We start from the raw sequence: 22,248 nt of genomic DNA, 5'->3' as shown, positions 1-22,248 counted from the left end.
ATAAGCTTCTATCTGCTTTTTTTGTGTTAAAACACAGATCTTTACTTTTTTGCATTTCATATAGCAAATATAACATGTTGATCAAGTTTTATAAATAAATCAAAAATCCAGATATGTCAGGATATCGAATTATGTTTCGTCTTTTGTATCTAACATGTTCAATGAGTTGCATGCTCCATTTAACTGGGATAGTTCACCCAAAACTCAAAATTCTGTCATCATTTGCTCACCCTTTGCTTATTTCAAACCTTTACGAGTTCCCTTCTCCAGTTGAACACAAAAGAAGATATTTTGAAAAATGCTGAGAACTTGTAATCATTGATTGATATATTTTTTTCTTACTATTGAAGTCAATGGTTACAGGTTTTTAGCTTTCTCCTTAATGTCTGCTTTTGTGTTCAACAGAGGAAAGAAACTCAAAGGTTTGGAACAAGTAAAGGGTGAGCAAATAGTGAGTTTATTTGCATTTTTGGCCTGACTATACCGTTAATGGCCACTGGTGTCAATGCTAACAAACGTTTCTGAATTAAAACCTCCTTAGCTGAAAATAAAAATGAAACCACAAAAATGAAAGTGGATAAATAATGTCGTTTTGAAAAACTGATTTGATCAATCGAGGTTCTGCGTGATTCCAATAATGTTTTCAGAAATGAATTTAGATTGATAGCGTTGTGGAATTTAGTATCAGTGAATCATTCATAACTGTACACCGCAGTAAAGCTAGTGAAAGCATAGACAAGTTTACAGATAAACTTCTGTCTAAACTGGGCAGGGTGTGGCTTCCAGTCAAAGATGACTTACAAACTTACTTCATAAGAGATTAATCTCTGACAGCAGAAACAAGTTGGCCATGCTCTATGGCTACGAGAAGTAAACAATCAACACCAAGTCAATCAGTATAAATCTTCTGGCATTATCATAAAGTACAAATCCAGTTTTGACACGGTAATCACTGTAAAAACATGCTTATTACTATTAGATGTATTAAGCTGTTATTCTATTTAGGAGATATTAAAGGTTATTCATTGTCACATCATGCCATGTGGTAATTAGCGTATAAGCTAAATGCATATACTTTGAGTTGTTTGGTCATTATGTCTGATTATTAGCTGTTATTTTAATTTTCTGTGAAGAGCATGCAGTACCTGCCTTAGGTGAAATCTGTCAGAGAATTCACCTGTGCACATGATTGTTTCTTTTCCTTTATCAATGAGGTAACAGAAGCTGTTATAAAAACCAAAGCAGAAAACTTTCTCAGTAAAAAGAAAGACAGTTTTTCTTATTGGATAAAAATATCAAACAAATTGATGATAAATAAATAAATGAACACCACAACATTTTTTTAAGAAGCATTTGTAAGATGTATATAATTTGTCGTAAAGATATTTATGGTTCAAATGTAAAACATCATATTCAATTGTAAATTAATTTTATGTGCATGGAGGTAAAAAAAGGCTATTTTAAACTTTTGTAAAAAATCAAAGGATGCTTCATCATCATTTCTGCATCATCATCTACATGTACTTATTAAACTATACAAAATAATTGATAATACACTTTTATATGTATTTTAAAATAATAATTAAAAACATTATGTTGAAATCAGTAGTAATTCGTGAAGTTTTACAAATTCTTTGGAGAATTAATTTCGAGAAGAGCATGTAATATGATTGATTGCAGCTGGTCTCTCATCTGTAATCAGCAATAATCCAATCAGATTGATCCAAGCAATAAGACCGATTTCGATTTTGAAAGTATCCCCCCTTCAACCCCATCTCCTCCTCTTACCAGGGGAAACCCTCGAGACATATACTACCAATCAAAAGTTTGGGGTCAGTTTTTTTAATCATTGATTTTAATTAATAATTTAAATAAAATTATTCTGTTCATCAAGGTTGTTAAATTGTTAAATACTTATTTATTAAGTCATTTTTGCTTTTATTAATATTACCAATAATTATAATAATAATAATAATAATAAAAATACTACTACTACTACTACTAATAATAATAACAATAATAATTACAATAACAATAATTAATATTAGTCTGGAGGATCATGACTCTGAAGACTGGAGTAATGAAACTGAAAATTCATCATTAAAATCACTGGAATAAATGATTAAATTAAATCAATGATTTTTATTCTGAATATGTCTGACAAGATTTTTTGGAAACACTTTACATTAATACATTTATTACAGTATTTATTACAGCATTTATTTTATATAGAGTATATATCTTTGTTAACGTTAGTAATGGAAATAAAGTTATTCATTGGTAACTCATGTTAGCTTACATTATTAATGTTAACAAATATGAATTTGGATTATAATAAAGCATTATTAAAAATTCAACTATGTAAGACTTGAGATACCACAAATACTTTGATGTCTTTGACAATTCAAATATGAGCTGAAAACACAGAGACAATCGGTTCCACAACCCACCAAGTGGGAATGCAGGAAAACTAGCTCCCCTCCCTACCTCCATTTACATTTAAAACATCTACTGAAACACCCCTTGGTCACTCAGCCCCTTTTCACTCTACTCACACAGAATGGTCATTTCAAAATATGAATGTTCTATATTATTCCAAGTCACTTTATCTATCATGTTTGATATCATTTGAAATGTCTCGGTGCGACTGGTACAATGGTCTCATTCCCTCAGAAATAGACATAATCAAAACAATAGATATATAACTTCAGGTATCTGTTGAACCACTGTGAAGGGTGTGCATTTCCTATAAGCAGAAGCTCTTACACTAAATGCAAATGCCTTTTGTTATTTAACACACCCCTTTCCTCGAGGAGATTCTTGGATTTACTACTTAAGGTAGATGAGCCCATAGTATGGAGCTCCACGCTCCATGCTATGTATATGTTGAAGTCAGATATGCATCTTCTGATCTTGGATCTATCTTTGAGAATTTGATGTCTTGTATTGATTGTTTATAAATTAAATGAATAATTGGCATAATACATATTTACCTGACTATTAAATTGTTATGTTTGAACATATTTTGCTTACTCTGTAATTATTCATTCTAGTAGATTACGCTGTATCCCTGTTTCCGCACTTCCTGTCAGGTCAGTAGACGGACTAAAATCCAGTTGAGATGGAGCATTGGGCATACTAATTGTATTTTAGGGATCTGACTGACTCTTAATATTGATTCAAGTGTACTTAGGTGGAAAGGGAGTTAACTTCCGTCTAGGACAACAAGGAGTTGCACAACTAACCTAGATAGGGTACCCGACCCTTGTTTGAAAGTAATGTTATTCTAAATTAAGTGTATATGGGAAACCATGGGCTTGGCTAAACCAAAATTATTATAGAGTACACTGGTCGGTTACATTTATAAATAATGGCCCTAACCTCTGATTGGAAATGATATTGCCTTTACTCAAGGGTGTACATCTAAGGAGGATTAATCAAAAATACTTTAGAATGAGCAAGCATGGGAGCGGCCATCTAAAAGTAGTAGTAATCTACCTCTGTTTAATATTCAAGACTGGCAAGAGTGTGACCGTGAGGGACGCCATCGGCCGGGGCGATTCCTCTGAGCAACATGAGCACCCAAATGAACAAATGCAATAGTTACGAGTGAAGATAAAAGGTTCAGACATTTATCTAAATTATATATTGATATAATCTTCTTAATGTTTTATGATTGGAGTTAGATAAAACGGAGGATAAATATATTAATATTCTAAACCACCTCATATTCAAATTGGAGTCAGATATGAGTTAAATTTGAAGTAAATCAACATTGTACACTGGAAAGACCGAACAGCCAATGAACCTTCATCCACCAGTGGACACCTCCATTGGACCAACTGGGTGGATCTTACAAACTATAATTAATAAAATGCAGTACAAGCATTGTTAATTCTTAGCTCATGTTAGTAAATACATTAACCAGCATTAACTAATGAAAGCTTATTGTAAAGTGTAAACATTTTTTATAATCTATAGTTATACTGAATGACATTTTACTGGATGTCTTCTGTAAATTCTAGCAAAAAAAGATTAGTTATAATCTGTACGTAAACTGAATTAAATGTTTCTGTAACGGAGGGACGCTAGACAACGGAGGTGAGGATCCATGTGCAGTTCTTTAATAATAAGAGTAGTCAGACAGGCAATGGTGAAAACAGGAGCAAAACAATAGCCCAAGCGTAATTCAGTAAACGTAGTCAAAACACAGGTGAGAGGTCAGGCTAGGCGGCAACGAATCAGAACAAGGAAAGAATCAAAAACACAGGAAATCAAACAAGGAAAACGCTTCATAGGAGAAACAAGACTCAGCGATGTGTGTTGCAAAGAAAGGTACCTTTATAGGCTAGTTAATTATTCAGTGATGGGCTTCAGCTGTGTGTCTGTGTGTGTCGTCATGAGTGATTCAGGACAGGTGTGTGTGAACAGGTAAAATGTGATTTGTAGTTCTTTTGGTGGCAGATTTGTAGTTCTCCAGCGATCTGTATGGACTAGATCACTGGTGATTGTGACTGTTAGTGGCATGTTGTGTGTAAACCATGACAAAATCATAATCATTATTTACATTTGCTGGGCACATGAAATGAAAAATATAATGCTTGAACAACCTTTTTATTGTCTTTGACCATTATATATTATATATTATTATATATAATTTTGTTTTTGTATATTAGCTAAGGCCATTTTTTCTGGTGTGATGTACTCAGTCTCAACCCAAACCAAACAAACTTGAAAAACAAACACCAGCTGTCATTTCACTAGCTTTTAGCCCATTTGTAGTGCCATTTATGTGAATGTTACTCCAGTGAAAAAGAGAAAACTCATCATTTTTCATGACCTTAAGGTTGCGCACATGCTTTCAACGTGATAGCCTAGATCCACAACGTTCCGTAAACATCGGCAACTTGTATGTCCTTTTTTCCCCCTGCTTCTGTCTGTGACATCATGCAGATCTGTTATTTCAAGTTGAAGTGTCTCTGTTCAGTGAGTTGTTTTCGTTCTCTAACCAAGATTTCACCACAACATTCAGCTCTTACGCAACTTGTGATGGTTAAAAGGCCTTCACGTATCGAAATAATTGAATAAGCACAGCAGCAGTGAAGTGTCATTAAGATCTCTCAGCATAGTTGTTTTTTTTTTTTTACAGTACATTTAATAAAAGGTCACAATCTCCCACTCGTATCATTAGGAAAGCCCTGACTTCCTCCCTCGAGGTTGTTTTCACAGATGTCAAATATGATCCACACAAATGCATTATGGGTAATAAAGCCACAGAACTGCAGGATTTCTGTCCCTCTGGCGTCACAAGACTAACTCTCTTCCTCTTCTCTGAGATCCAGACTAAGTGCTGACATGAGTCTTGAGAGCCAGATTAAACAAGAAAACAGCAGAAGAAACTTCTTCATTTACTTTGGTCTTACTTTTTTGTTAACCTAACTTTTTTACCCAAGTGACAACATGACAAACAGTGCCATGCCTAATAAAAGATTTATGAGACAAGACTGTTTTAAAATCAAGATACAGCAAAAGGTAAAATTAGGTGTAAAATGCAGTGTCAGAAGTCTGACACTTTCATCCAGTCAGATGAGAGTCACAGCTTCCACAGTTAATTTGCTTTATTCTGAGAGGTATCTATCCATTTTAGTCATATTAAACACATATTTTTCCCTGTAGAAAATGAAAGAAGAACATGAAAAAGTCAAAGCTGGATATTTTCTGTGAAATAAGATGCACCTTATACATTGGCTCAAGTCAAGTTGTAATTTGACTAAATGAATGAGAATTATAACAATATGTGACCCTTGACCACAAAACCACTTTTGTCATGAACACTCTCAGGATTTACTATGGTAACGAAAATGTAAATGGCAATGTTGATCTATTTGTTCTTGGTGGTATAAATCTGCTACGCCGCTGCTGCTTTGATTATTATGGCAGAGCAAGTACCAAGACCTGCTACTGCCAGTATATACACAGACATGCAATCTGAGAATATAACACACTACTGCTGCAAAGATAATACAGCGCATCCGGAAAGTATTCATAGCACTCACTTTTTCCACTTTTCTTATGTTACAGCTAGGGCTGCACGATTAATCGAAAAAAGATCACAATCTCGATTCGACTCTACACACGATCTTAATTCAGCTTTTCTATGATTCTGCCAATTATATTTTCAAGGTCAGGAGAAAAGCAAGGCAGTCGCACAAGTCTTCACAGCAACACAGACACCTTCAAATGGCGTTAAAAGTGTCACATATTATATTTATGAGGTAAAATTTACCCTAAAATGTAATTTCTGTCTTCATGTAATGATGTATTCGTGGTCACGAAATCACACGTGAGCTGACTGCGAGCTTTTTGACTACCGAGGTACATTCTTGAGATGTTTCAGCAGCTTAATTGGAGTTCACCTGTGGTAAATTCAGCTGATTGGACATGATATGAAAAAGGCATACACCTGTCTGTATTAGGTCCCAGGGTCGACAGTGCATGTCAAAGCACAAACCAAGCATGAAGACAAAGGAATTGTCTGTGGACTTCTGAAAAAAGATTGTCTAGAGGCACAAGGCTGGGGAAGGTTACAGAAAATTTTCTACTGCTCTGAAAGTTCCAATGAGCACAGTGGCCTCCATCATCTGTAAGTGGAAGATGTTTGGAACCACCAGCAACTCTTCCTAGAGCTGGCCGGCCATCTAAGCTGAGTGATCAGGGGAGAAGGGCCTTAAGCCTGGTTTATACTCTTGCGTTGAGGGATCGGCGTGACACATGGCACATGTAATGCACGTAGCCGTGCATTTATAGTTCTGTACGCTGTTTGTGTTGCTCTGCAATAACATTCCTAAATGCTAGCTGGCGATAGGTGTTTATGTTCCTCTGTGTCGAGTTTCTTCGCTGGTGTTTTGTTTTATTCTGAACACTCCTTTAATGTACAAGTGGCTCAAACTCGCTTATTCAGAGGCGGGAACCATCGGTTCTAGAGCTCCTTCACGGGACGCGACACTTGTAAACTCTCGCTGCATCTGGCTCGTGCGGCTCTTACCTCAATCCACACTCGTCAGCGCTACCAAGCCGATCAATCACAGGGTTTGCACTACACGTTGTTGCGTCATGTAGTTATAATTTTTGAGAGGGGCGCATCAGCGTCGCCAACAGCCACGGCGAGGGCTATGCGACTACGCATAGGCTGCGGAAGCCACTCTCCGCCTGGAATTTGCCAAAAGGCATCTGAAGGACTCTCAGACCATAAGAAACAAAATACTCTGAGACTAAAATTGAACTCTTTGGAGTGAATGCCAGGCATTACGTTTGGAGAAAACCAGGCACTGCTCATCACCAGGCTAATACCATCCCTACAGTGAAGCATTGTGGTGGCAGCATCATGCTGTGGGGATGTTTTTCAGCAGCAGGAACTGGAAGACTAGTCAGGATAGAGGGAAAGATGAAGACAGCAATGTACAGAGACATCCTAAATGAAAACCTGCTTCAATGGAGTGGTTTCACAACTACTCTGTGAATGTCCTTGAGTGGCCCAGCCAGAGCCCAGACCTAAATCCTAAATCCAAAATGATCAGTTATTATGCCAGAAAAATGATTAGAACATTAAGTAAAGATCATGTTGCATCAACATATTTCCTACTGTAAATAAATCAAAACTAATTTCTTTTCTATTAGTAATGTGTATGGCTAAGCACTTAATTTTGTCAGCGTTCTCTGTATTTAGATTTTATTTCGAACCCTCAGATTCTAGGTTTTCATATAGTTGCATCTCAGGCCAAATATTGGTCTTTCCTTACAAACCATACGTCTATGGAAAACACATTTATCATTCAGCTTTTGGTGATGTATACATGTAAATCTCAAATTTAAGAAAATAAATTAAATTAAGACACTTTTGATCTTTTGTGGTCGAGGGTTAATAATAATACTTATTAGTAGGCCCACATGGAATCTGCAGATTTTATTAGGCCATCGTGAGTATTTATTTACTTTTGTAGATGTGTGTAAAATATACATTTATTCTTTTTTTTAAATAAATTTCAGTAATTTTATTAACTAATTTGCAAATGCTTATATGATTTATTTAAAATACAGTTTACAAAGTAACCTTTTTGGACTTTTATATGACAAACTTTAGTTTAGCTAGAGTTTACTGAACAAGTGGATCTAATTGGATTTGTCTTATAAATCTTAATTAAATAAGTTAAAGTTGTTCTTTTTTTATTTAATTATATTACATTTTTTGTGACCATACTTTTAAAATCATTCCACATAAATACACAGATTTATTTTTTAAACAAAATTCTGCACAAAAAATATCAATAATAGTATTAGTAAAGTGGGGAGAATGGCAACAAACACTTCCTTAAATCAGTAATCACACCTCATTAATTATGCACAGTGCATGCACAGAAGATGGTAATAGAACTGCATTAGCTGAAATGCTGCTTGCAGTGCAAAAATCTCCATCTTTGTGGTCTGTTATGATTGGAAATATTCAGATGTACAAGAAATCAGGTGGACAAAGAGTGAACTGAAACCATAAGCAATTAAATGCTTACTGTTGAAAAACCCAAATGTTTGATCACAAGCACTGGTGCTGTGTCAAATAAATGACTCAATTTGAAATCACTTGGTTGTTTTTGAAGAGACCACAGAAATGTGCAGTTCATAAGCAAAGTGTCATGAAAGTGCTTAGCAATTCTTCACTTAACCGCATACGTTATCCTTCCCGCAGTGTCGGCACAGTTTTTCTACTGAATTTGTCGGAGACCACACATTGTTCTGGGCATGCTCAGAGCTGCAGGGTCAGGGTATGGCCTCGATTTACCTCTGTCGCAAACAAAGACTTTCTCTCTATTCTTTCTTTCGGAATGGATATATTTTCTTCCCCTTATGTGTGTGTGTTTTAGTCAGAGAGGAACTAGAGGTACGTTTTCCCAGCACCCTTCACATAAGGGAAGTCTGAAACTGACCCAAAAGCTTGTTTACAACAAGCAAATGTTTGCATGTGTGTCTTGTATTTTGCAGGTAAATTGAGCCTTTTTGAGTCCTCTGAAATGGAGATACTGAGTAAATGGGAATGCAAACTTGCATTTAACAATGCGATTCGTTTTATACCTATGGTCAACATTTTCAGATGTTTTCCCATAATGCTATGTGCAAAGTCTGAAATGGCATACGGTGTAGTAATGCAGTACAGTTTTTGATTTCCAGATTTCCTCATTCAGGAATAAAGGACTTGAACTTGGCCAAAATGGCTTCTCTGTGGTGCTGTGTAAAAGGAATTAGGAATTATTATTATTATTATATTATCAGTATGGGTGGCACGGTGGCTCAGTGATTAGCACTGTCGCCTCAAGGCAAGAAGGTTGCTGGTTCGAGTGTTTTGTGTGGAGTTTGCATGTTCTCCCGATGTTTGCGTGGGTTTCCTCTGGGTGCCCCGGTTTTACCCCAGTCCAAAGACATGCACCATAAGTGAATTGGATGGACTAAACTGGTCATAGTTTATGAGTGAGTGTGTAAATGCGAGAGTGTACAGGTGTTTCCCAGTACTGGGTTGAGGCTGGAAGGGCATCCGCTGCCTAAAACATATGCTGGAATAGTTGGCGGTTCATTCCACTATGGCGACCTGATAAATAAGAGTAGTAGTAGTAAAACTTTATTGTCCTTGACAGGAAATTTGTTATGGGCATCGCCATATTGCTGCAGACATTCACTTAAAACAAGCAATAAAAACAATACAAAATACAACAGTTACAAAATTTATAATGGTAATTAAGATAGACTCTTATTAAATAAACCCACTGATACAGGTACAAAGGATTTCTTATAACGGTTTAACCTACACTTTGGGACTCTATATCTTCTACCAGAGGGAAGCAGTTCGTAATGAGGAAACAAAAAATGAGTTGGATCGTTTACAATCCTTTCCACCTGATTAAGGACACAATTCTCATATAAAACTTGAGGATTAAAATATTCATCGAAACACAATTTTCCATGCTGTCTTTAAGAGATGCATCAATTTAGATTTACACTGAACAGATAGGTTGCCAAACCACACTGTGATACCATATCTAACAACGCTTTCAAGAACTGCTTTATAAAACAACATCATGAGTTTCTTGTCAACTCCAAAAAGACGCAACCTCCGTAAAAAATACAATCTCTGATGTAAACGAGAACAAACCCACTCAATGTGTGTTTTCCATGTGAAAGAACTGTCGATGTAAATGCCCAAGTACTTATAAGTTTCTGACTGAATAATACGATGGTCATGTACAACCACTTGACGATGGTCACCTATACATTTTGGGTCAAATACCATCTCTACTGTTTTCTTAGTATTTATTTTTAGCTTATTTCTATCACACCACTCAACGAACTGACTAATTTCTGACTGATAGATAACACCAATATCATCATTCTCATAAAGTAAACTTAGTATGGCTGTGTCATCGGAATATTTAAAAATAAAATTCTGTGAATGCTTACTTGAACATTCATTTGTAAAAAGTGTAAAAAGAATAGGTGAACTGACACAGCCTTGTGGAACCCCAGTACTACTGCTCTTTTCATCTGAACAGATGTTTTTAACCTTTACAACCTGAGTTCTGTTTGTTAAAAATGAGAGATACCATTTGCATATGCATGGGTTTATGTTCAGCTGTTCCATCTTCCCAATTAACAAATGTGGTTGGATCGTATTAAAAGCGGAACTAAAATCAATAAAAAGCAGCCGAGCATAAGCTTTAGGGTTATCTAAGTGCTTCAGAATCAAGTGCAAAATACTATTAACTGCATCTTCAGTACCCCTACCTTGCCTGTAGGCGAACTGTAGAGGATCTAAATTACTAGCAACCTCTAATTTTAACATGGACACAACACATTTCTCAAAACATTTCATAATAACAGATGTTACTGCCACCGGTCGAAAATCATTATACTCAGAGGGCCTCGCCAACTTAGGAACAGGTACAATTTGTGATTTTTTTCCACAAACTAGGAACAATACCTGTGTCTAAGGATTTTTGAAATATGGGAACCCAAACTGGAGTCAGTTCATCAGCACAGCATTTAACCGTATATGGCAATACTAAGCTGAAGGAAAATGAATGAATATTATCAGTATTCCTCAGATTTCTTCATTCTGGAACAAATTTCGTTCTTTGAGGGAGTCACTGAAACATTTCATGGTCTATTCAGAATTAGTTGATTCATTTACAAACAAAACACCATTTGCTGTGCTTTACTCAGAGATGAGCTACAGTTTATCTACACCTGAACATTTTTTTATTGGAGTTACTGAATTTTTTTTAAGGTAGGTAGCTGCAAACAATTTATATGGACTGAATTTAAACTAACAAATTAAATTTAGTGATTTAGTGAACTTTAATTTGTTTGTTTAAATTAAGCCCATATATATTGTTTGCAACCACTTACCTTTTAAAAAAATTAGTAAAGTATCTGTCAATATTTAATATCAAAGTAACTGACATTGGCAACCATGTAAAATGCTCGAAATTAACTTCTTGCTGATTGAAATGAGTACTGTACACTTGATGAAGTATCACAATGCATGAAGAGTGATATTGCATTGTGTTTTAGGAATGAGGGAAATATCTGTAAACTTAAAGAATGGTGCTGTGGCTGAAAGGTACACTCTATTTACACTTTTCAACCAATTTTGGTGATTACTTGTCAGTTGATGTGCCTAAGTGTTTGTAAGAAGTGTCCTGCAGCGTGCCATGATATAGCACATCTAAAACTATTCATAATATTTAAATGATTTTATACTGAAACACATGCAGTCCGATGAGCTCGTATGAATTAATAGCCTATATACTTCAGATATTTGTAAGATAAAATAATGTATTTTATTTGTATAATATTGCATTTTTAGCTCAAAGATGACTAAAAATCAACAAAAGTGTTGCAGCACTTTAAATGTAAACTTCCCTTATTGTTTGTTTTGCTACGTACAACCCACACAACTATTTTATCTACATATGTACATGTATTTATCTGTTAGCTCATCAGAGTACTTCTCTAATTTACAGACAGCAGGAGCAACAAAAGAGGAATAACAGCAATAGGATGACAGAGAAAGAGAGAAAGAAAGAAATAATATATGATATATACAAAAGAATGTCTGAAAAATGTACAAAAATGTACAAAAAGAAAGAGAAAATAAATAAAGAAAAAGATGAAATATATAAAAAATTTACAAAAGAATGTAAGAAAAAAAAAGAAAGAAATAAAGTAAATAAATAAAAATAGATAGAGAAAATACAAATTAATGTACAAAAGAATGTAATAGAGAAAGAAAGAAAGAAAGAAAGAAAGAAAGAAAGAAAGAAAGAAAGAAAGAAAGAAAGAAAGAAAGAAAGAAAAGAAAGAAAGAAATTAAATAAATATATAAAAATAAAGGAAAGATAAAATGTACAAATGAAAGGAAGGAAGGAAAAAAAGAAAGACAGAAAGAAGGAAGGAAGGAAGGAAAGAAAGAGAAAATAAATAAAGATAAAAATAAAGAAAGGAAAGATAGAATGTACAAAAGAAAGAAAGAAAGAAAGAAAGAAAGAAAGAAAGAAAGAAAGAAAATATATAAAAATAAAGGAAAGATAGAATGTACAAATAAAAGAAAGATAAAAAAGAAGGAAGGAAGAAAGAAAGGAAAGCAAGAAAGAAAGAGAATAAAATAACAAAAGAAAATATAGATAAAATGTAAAAAGAAAGAAAGAAAGAAAGAAAGAGAAATTAAATACATATATAAAAAATAAAAAAAAGAAACAAAGAAAAAAAGAAAGAAAATAAATAAATATATAAAAATAAAGGAAAGATAGAATGTACAAATGAAAGGAAGGAAGGAAAAAAAGAAAGACAGAAAGAAGGAAGGAAGGAAAGAAAAAGAAAATAAAGAAGATAAAAATAAAGAAAGGAAAGATAGAATGTACAAAAGAAAGAAAGAAAGAAAGAAAGAAAGAAAGAAAGAAAGAAAGAAAGAAAATAAATAAATATATAAAAATAAAGAAATTAAAGATAGATACTGTAGAATATACAAATAGAAAGAAAGAAAGAAAGAAAGAAAGAAAGAAAGAGAATAAAATAATGAAATAAAATATAGATAAAATGTACAAATGAAAAGAAAGAAAGAAAGAAAGAAAGAAAGAAAGAAAGAAAGAAAGAAAGAAAGAAAGAAAGAAAGAAAGAAAGAAAGAGAAATTAAATAAATATATAAAAATAAAGGAAAGATAAAATGTACAAATGAAAGGAAGAAAGAAAGAAAGAAGAAAGAAAGAAAGAAAGAAAGAAAGAAAGAAAGAAAGAAAGAAAGAAAGAAAGAAAGAAAGAAAGAAAAAAGAAAAAAGAAAGAAAGACACTGGTAACAAAACACCTCTACCCAGTGTCTTACATTTTCACATGATGATGAAGCCACAAAACCAAAGAAAGAGAGAGTGAGAGAAAAAGAAAGAAGGTACAAGTGAGAGAGAGAGAAAGAAAGAGAGAGAGTGTTTACCTGCACCTCTTGCAGTGCCTTGAACTATTTACTATGACACAAACACAGACTACAGGCGCACTTGTTTACACATGTGCACTGTTTGTCAGTCAGCCCGGTTACACATCCTAATAGCAGTCAGGCCACTTTTGCCTGCGCGGTCACTGATAGCACAACTCATTTGTGAATGCAAGGTCACTCTTAACTGCCTGGCACCCTACACTTCCCATGTTTTGCAACACACCCATATTTCACAGAAACAGAGCGAAATAGAGAGCGCAGGGTTTGTGGTGTCAAGCTGCTGGTCCTCCCTGCTCTTCCCTTTCTCAACCAAAAACCTGACATCTCATCTATGTGTCGAATCATGTTGTCATTAGACTAAACAATACTATTTTGTATATATAAATCATCAACTTCTGGGTATTATGTGCACCTATTTTTGGATGGGTGTTGTTTATATAATTGTCATGTATTAGCAAACAAAATATGAACTCACTAACACGTTTAGCCAAACAATTTACAAAGGATTATTTAATGGATAGTTACCAGTGACAGCGGTGCATTTGACTTGTTGACATGTCATATTTCATCAAAACTGCTGTAATATTTCATCTAAGGCTACTTCAAGAGATTGCATTAAATGTTAGTGTTAGTGTTGTGTGCCAAATTATGAAAAACTGTTAAAGGGAAAGTTCACCCAAAAATGAAAGCTAACTCATCATTTACTCTTGCTAATTTGGTTTTAAACTTTCAGGAGTTTCTTTGTTCTGTCGAAAAACAAAAGAAGATATTTTGAAGAATGCTGGTTGCTGGGACCCATCGATTAAATGACAAAATACATGATCAAACATCGAAATCTTCTTTTGTGTTCAACAGAAGACAGAAACTTAAGTAGATTATGAACAAGTGAGTAAACGATGACAGAATTTTTGGGTGAACCTTACAATAAACAGGGATTGTCAACCGGTGGGCGCAGCCGTAAGAATTAAATTAACTCTCAATATTATACTGTCTATAATATTTGGATTTTATTACGAATATGCTGTTTTAAAATGATTGAAGTAATGCACTTTCTCCTGTTCTCTGATTGATTACTTCAAACTCTGCTCAAAAACAGACTCATGATCTCGTCTAGTAAACGTAAGTCTGTTGATTCACAAACTATGCGTGAAGTGAAAGTCTCTCTTTGTGTATTCTTGTGTAAACTATTTAAAAAATCCGCATAGTTGTCGAAATTAATGTCATGTGAGTATATTATAATGGACAGACGCATGCCGAAGGATTTAGCGAGGTGTTGTTTCTGGTGTTTCTGTCATAAACTCTGTGTATATATATATAAAAAAAACAAATATATATATATATATATATATATATATATATATATATATATATATATATATATATATATAAATATATATATATATATATATATATATATATATATATATATATATATATATACAATTATAATATATATATAGATTTAATATGCAATATACTGTCTATTATATCGTTTTAGTTTTATATGTCATTATATTGAAATACAATTATATATTGTTTTATAAAATAGATAATAGAAAATAATAGAAGACACAACAAATGTATAATACATATATATTTGTTAATATAAAAAGGTTTAAATGAGCATTTCATACAAACATCTGACAGATAGGCCTTCAAATAATTGATTGGAGAAAGAAGTGAGCCCTGAAGTGAAAAAGGTTGAGAACCCCTGCACTCAAATATTGCTGTGATGAAATGTAGTTTTACAGCACAATTGTAATTTTGAATTGACAGTGCGCTTGTAAATTTTGTCAGTAATACTGTAAAAATTACAAGCGCACTGTAAATTAACAATCACAACTGTGCTGTTAAACTACAGCACAATTGTAATTGGGAATTTACAGTGCACTTGTAAATTTTACAGTAATACTGGCAACCAAAATTGCCAGTAATACTGTAAATTTTACAGCATTTTTTACAGTGTACCTTTAAGCAAGCTACAAAAGCTATTTCAAAATGGTGGTTAAAAATGGTGAACATGTTATACAGTATACTCAAATTTCTTTATTTGTTCTTATATATCTTAAAATATTAGCAATCAAAATATGAGCTCAAACACGTTTAGCCAAACGATTTACAAAGGATTAGTTAATGGATAGTTACCAATGACAGCGGTGCATTTGACATGTTGACATGTCATATTTCATCTAGAACTGCTGTAATATTTCATCTAAAGCTACTTCAAGAGATTGCATTAAATGTTAGTACTTAGTGTTGTATGCCAAATTGTGAGGGATAGTTCACCCAAAAATTTACAAGTGCACTAAGCATTAAACTACAGCACAATTGTAGTTGTTAATTTACAGTGCACTTGTAAATTTTACAGTAATACTGGCAACCAAAACAGAGTCACACAATCCTTCAGAAATCACTCTAATATTATTATTATTATTACTATTATTATTATTATTATTATTAATATTATTATTATTATTATTATTATTATTATATTACTATTATTATTATTATTATTATTATTAATGGTAATAGTAATAAAAGCAATAATGACAGGAGTAATAATTTCATTTGAAACTCCATACAATAAGAAATAAGTTATTTAAATGTTTAATAAATATTTAACAATTTTTTACATTTAATAAATTCTGCCTTAATGAACAGAATCATATTCTTGAAAAAAAAACATGAACAAAAAAAACTGACCCCAAACTTTTGACTGGTAGTGTAGTGTATGTATATTTGACTGTAAAGTTGCAATTACTTGTGTGCAATGCGCGTTTATTTTTATTTTTTTTCAACTTTTTTTGTCTTTATGGTTTTATGATTTTGTTCAGTTTTGTTCATAAGACAGATATTGTTTTGCCTCACAAATGAGAAAATGAAAACTATAACAGCATTAACAAAAGCAACATATTCAGAACACCAGCATTGGATGGGATTTCAAAACAGAAAGGAAGAAAAAAGTATAATCAGCCAGCCTATTTGAAGTAAAATTAAAAAGTATATGCTCAAAAACATTACTTTAAGATCTATCCACCCAGTTCATTATAATGTTCAATTCTAGGTAAACTGACTCACTCAAAGTCTTGTTCTGTGCATGTTATTTTTCAAATAGATCTGCATGAGACTGTGATGTGACTAATGATTCAATGCTTAATTTAGCAATTTTAAGAGCAGTTCACACCAAGGATAATGACTATAACTATAAAGTTTTAATAATCATTCTAATTCCGTGAGACTAGGCAGGTCAGTCAAGGTCTGTTCACACCAAAAATGTTAACATTAGTTGTTAGTCCATTGAATTAAATCACCCTGTTTATTCAAATAAAGTATCTTTAAAGAAATGTTTCTTTAAAGTAGGAAGGATCTGGATTGACGGTCAGTGTTTCAGCTTGAAAGATCATATTGAAAGTGATACCACCAGACGCCTGTATCGTTATATCTGTTATTTGTACTTCTCTATATATTCTCATAGAACAACAACAATTGTTAAAACTTAATGTAGTTGTAGCTATGTTGCTTGGGCAGGCCTTTATAATAATAATAATAATAATAGTAATAATAATAATAATAATAATTTTCTGGATTATTTTTGCTAGCTGAACTGTAAAAATAATGACAGCCAATCAGAATACACCCAACTTTAAAGAGCTTAAGGGTTTATAGTGACCGATGACACAACTGTAATGCATATAATAAACAGAGCTTTATCTTCTCTTGATGTGAATGCTAATATAGTTGTATTTATAGTTACGATTCTTAGTATCAGTGGGTCTTTACACTGTTAATACAGTAGTGTGTTTTGTTGGGATTACCATGAAGACTTACTCCTGTTTACAACAAAACTGAGGTCAGAAACAATACAACTGTGTTCTACTGTTTACTGCTTTATTTCGATGGTTCGTTTGAGTATTAGTAGACTGTCTGCATAATATCTGTTGATACTGCTCCTTCAACTGACATTTAACTGACTATAAGAAACTTTGCAAGTACATGTCAACTAACTAGGGTCCCTAACCCCAACCTAACAGTCTACTTATAATCTAATGAGGATTAGTTGGCATGTAGATGCAATGTAACTTAAATTCAACGAACGGATAATCAAAATAAAGTGTGACCACTGCTTTAAACAGTTTCAGCTTTATCTGAACAGTTCCTGTTTTAAAGTTATACTGTATTTCAGATTCTGGGAAGTGGAAAGTATTATCACAACAAAGCGATCAAAATCTCAGAAGCACGCAACAGGACAGGTAAACTGCACATTGTGCACTGTAAACATAGTGTAAAGTTGTTATTAAAAAACATAGCTTGAGTGTGTTGAAACTGAAAATGCTATTTAATTTCCTTCTAAGTCTAAATTTCACTTTTATTTCAATGTCATACTTGCACTTTCTCTGGTCATATTTTTAAATTTAACATCAACCTCTGGTTGAAAATTGTTGTAAGTAAATGCAATCAGATATAAAAGATCATAGTAAAATGTATGTACTAACATTGCATATTTAAGTACAGCAAACAGCTAAACAGATTGCAGATACATGCTAATAGGAGAGAGGAGGCTAGATCAAACACAGGGGAAAGGCACAGGACAACAAAGTGTGCGCTCTGCATTTCTGCAATCGACAAATAACAAAGAGACTGCAGTTACATGACAAAGCACAATCCCATGTCACTTTTATACTATAGTAAACTGCAATAGAAAATTAGATTCCATAAAAGAATTATGCCATTTAAGATGGATTTTAAATGCCAGTATTAGAGTCTCAGCACAGGTGAACTGCTTTGTCACAAAGCACACACTGAATTTGACACAAGCAAGTGGCAATGCAAAGCAGCACAACCACGTGCAAGAAAGACACACAAATGCTGCACAAACACAGCTGCGAATTAGCATGTGCAAAGCATCACATAACAAAGTCCAGGAATTAAACTGCAGCCTTGCACAGCACAGTTAAACAATATCCAATACTGAAAATGACAGGCAGAGCAGTAGAGCGGTTAGGTCAGCATATAGTGTGTATTCAAATGCAAGTCACATTAAACCACACAGCACAGAGTAACACAGTAAAGACATCCTGTGTTATAAAAACACAAGATCATGAACTGACAGCGGAGGATCATACTGCAGTACCAGCTTCGAAGGCTCAATACATCACACTCAGACACAGTACTCACAAATCTCTTTAGCTTCTTCTCCGGAGGGGATTTTATGAGCCATCCTGTGCACACCACATCGCCTGCGCTCATAGCTGCTGCGTCTGTGTGCGTGTGTGTCCGTTGCTGATTGCAGACTGAGAGCAAAGCAGAGAGAATCCTGTGCTCAACACCCCCCCAACCCCCCCCTCCCCAAACACGGAGAGGAGGAACTCACAGCATCGACCAGAGAGTGAGAGTGTGTGTGAGAGAGGAGGAACAAACAGGGTGGGAGGAGAGAGCTTGTGTGTTTTTGTATTTGTATGTGAAAGGACATGTATGTACAAGTGAACTGTCTGTATGTGTGTGCATTCTGGGTGGAGGAAGAAAAGATGTTCCTCCCTCTAGTATCTTGTAACAAACCAGCACATGACCTTGTGTTTGTATATGTGTGTGTGTGTGCGTCTGTGTGAGTAAAAACCCAAGGTCAGTTTGAAAAATGCTGAAGGGAATTTCAACTGGTTTACTGGGCCATCTGTCATTGAAACCTCAGAGAAAGAAAAAGGGTGGGAGGAAGTAATTAAATAATATTTATAAATTAATTATTTTTGTTAACCCCCCCCCCCATCTCCCCTTCTAAAATGTGTGTTTTTACAATCTGTCCAACAGATATTCTCCAGGTACAAATACCACTGCACAGTGTGAGTTGTAGCAGGTTGTGCTGCATGGGGAAATGCTGTAGTGTGGTGTGTGTCTGCCATCTAGTGAATGATATCTACATCTGTTTTTTTATATCACTGCCACCTTTCTATATATGAGCCATTCCAGCATTATGGATGTGACATTTGCAGTAAAAATTTGAAACATAAATTCACAGAGAAAGCATATGGTAAAATTATATAGAAACATCTGTTTATATTTTCCAAAACAACTAACCACAGAGTTATGGGATCAGAAAACTAACAATCTGTAAACATTTTCTCATGCTCTCTACAGAACGGAAAGGATTGATTTTATTTTATTTTTTAATTTTTGCATTTGTGTTTTGTTGTGGATGTAATGGATGTGAAATTGGCACTTGTGTGACTTTGGTAAATCAAATATAATTGTTTAAAAACCTTGACAGATACATTTTTGAGTATTTTTAAAGTACTGTCAAATACTTGCTTACACAAAAACGTAGAAACGTTTTGTTCTGCATGAAATATTTTAGGCATATTTATATGTATTTTTAGACACCACAATATGAATGTTTTAATTACTAGAGACTGAAGATTTTTTAAGGATAAATAACCTTTATTTTTAAACCACAAAAAAGTTTTCTGGGGGGAAAAGTTATAAATAATAATATTAGTATATGGAACTAGCATATGGAAAAAATAAAAAACAACATTTTGTGTTTATTTTATTCAAGGATAATAACAAGTAAGACTATATATTGTATTTTGACCACTGAATTTGGAAATTCTCTGTAACACTATAACTACACACTATGAATCATCTATTAAGCATTAGCATATAGTGAATTCATTATTTGTTAAGCTCTACATTAATAAATGTTAGTAAGCAGTTTATAACTGTAGATACAAATGCTCTGTTCTTGACTTACAGGCACATATATAATGTGCTTAATAATTATACTTTCACACTATTACTGGTTAATTTTTCATGACAAAATTAAGTATCACATTATTTGCAAACCATTTGTATTTAAGAGTAGTTGGGTTTTTTATTATTCAGAATGAGTTTGTAAATGATTAATAAACTATTTAAATAAACTTTTATATATTATTATTTAGGCATATTTTCATAGTTAATTTGTATGTTAATAAATGCTTTATTAACTTCATGCAGTTTTGTCACCTAATCTAAAGTGTGGACTATTTATGCTTTATAAATCCCTGATAAATGACAATTAAAGGCTCATTCTCAAATGAACAATACATCTTTGCAATCTTATCTAAAAAGTAAAATTACTGTAAAGTTTAAACATTGCTGAATAACAGGAGTGGCAAAATACAACATAAAATTGGATAAAACAACAATATAATAATTTAACAATATATTATAATACAAAATTTCTATGTTATTTAGCATTGTTTAAACTGTACAGTCATTTTATTTTAGTTAAGATTGCAAAGATTTGGTTTTCATTTGATACTGTTTCATTTGTGTATCTTTTTTATTTTTAAAAATGTTTATTTTCTTTTTTCCTGTTTAAAATTTAACTGAGCCTTCAATGGTCATTTATAAGGGATTTATAAAGCATAAATAGTGATTAGGTGACAAAACAGGATGAAGTTAATGAAGCATTTACTAACATACAACTTAACTATTAGTATATGCCTGAATAATAAGATATACAAATGTTAATTTGAATAGTTTATTAATAATTTACTTAAACATTTTGAATAATCTTTAAAAACCAGCAACTTCTCTCAAATAACTGGTTTGGAAATGATGCAATACCTAATTTAGCATAATTTTTTTTTTTTTTTTTTACAAAGTATGAAAACACAGTCATTAAGCACATTATATATGTGCTTATACAGGCCGTAGCCAAGGGGGGTTCTGGTGGTTTGAAAGGTCCACCCCCCTATTGACAGTCCAGAATTTGGCCCCTATTTGAGCTCATTTGTCCCATTTTTGACAGTATGCCATCATAAATTGTGAAAATAACTGATAGAGTGGGTGGATGATGGATGATAAATTAGTTTTTTTTTTAAATAAGCATTTTTTTCATGTTTCTTTTTTCAGAAAGTGTAAATTTGCAATTCTAAGCTTGTTACATTATTTATAAAACTGTAATAACTTACAGTTTAAATGCACATTTGTAAATAAACATTTTGCAGTAATATAGTGTGGTAAGCACTTTGACAAAAATATAGGTATAATTAGTCTTTTTGTTGCATCAAAAAGTGTGATCATGATCACCATCAGACAAGCTAATCCAGCAAAAATTAGTACTTAAAATGTCACTAAAATATAGTATTTAAACCACATAATTTAACAGAGAATAAAGTGAATAACTGAAAAGGCAAAAAAGAACCACCCCTTACCATAGGCTGGCTACAGGCCTGTTATGTCAAGAATACAGCATTTGTATCTGCAGTTATAAACTTCTTACTAACATCTGTTAATGTAGAGTTAATGCTTAACAGATAATGAATTCACTATTTGTTAATGCTTAATAGAACATTCATAGTGTCGTTATAAAATATTACCCAATTTTCTTTTTCAGAGATCTGGTCATTTTACAATTTCAGTCTTTAGTTTAAATATTTTAAAAACGAGAAATTGTAAATGTAAGTTATCCATCCACATTCCATTCTCAGAAATTTCGGTCACCTTATATTATCAAAGTAATTAATTTGAAATGCAGTATTAATAAAATTGACATACTTGATCTTGCTGCTTTATTCTCCGTATATTTTAACACGTAGTCCTTCAAAATTCAACAATTTTATGCATATGGTTACAGTTCGACGTTTACCCAATTTTAAGCCTTTTCATATTATCGCGAGATCCAACATACTGCTCTGAAACAGGCATGGGACCTTTCCAATCTCGCGAGATTTATTATGAAGCTC

The 22,248-nt window shown here is 33.2% G+C and overlaps 1 protein-coding gene across 1 annotated transcript in view; it reads right to left on the bottom strand.

Annotated features, from left to right (window-relative positions):
* Window positions 1–18,832, bottom strand: part of gab3 (GRB2 associated binding protein 3) — a 48,977-nt gene extending 30,145 nt beyond the window's left edge. Inside the window, exon 1 of the mRNA XM_056457600.1 lies at window positions 18,701–18,832. Within this exon, the coding sequence (XP_056313575.1) occupies window positions 18,701–18,772 (72 nt within the window). The 5' untranslated portion in view covers window positions 18,773–18,832. The remainder of the gene's footprint in view (window positions 1–18,700) is intronic.
* Window positions 18,833–22,248: the final 3,416 nt, after the last annotated feature.

This window comes from Danio aesculapii, chromosome 5 (assembly GCF_903798145.1).
Source record: "Danio aesculapii chromosome 5, fDanAes4.1, whole genome shotgun sequence".
Classification (NCBI taxonomy): domain Eukaryota; kingdom Metazoa; phylum Chordata; class Actinopteri; order Cypriniformes; family Danionidae; genus Danio; species Danio aesculapii.
The sequence above is the reverse complement of the archived record's forward strand: the minus strand, read 5'-3'. Positions and strand labels throughout refer to the sequence as shown.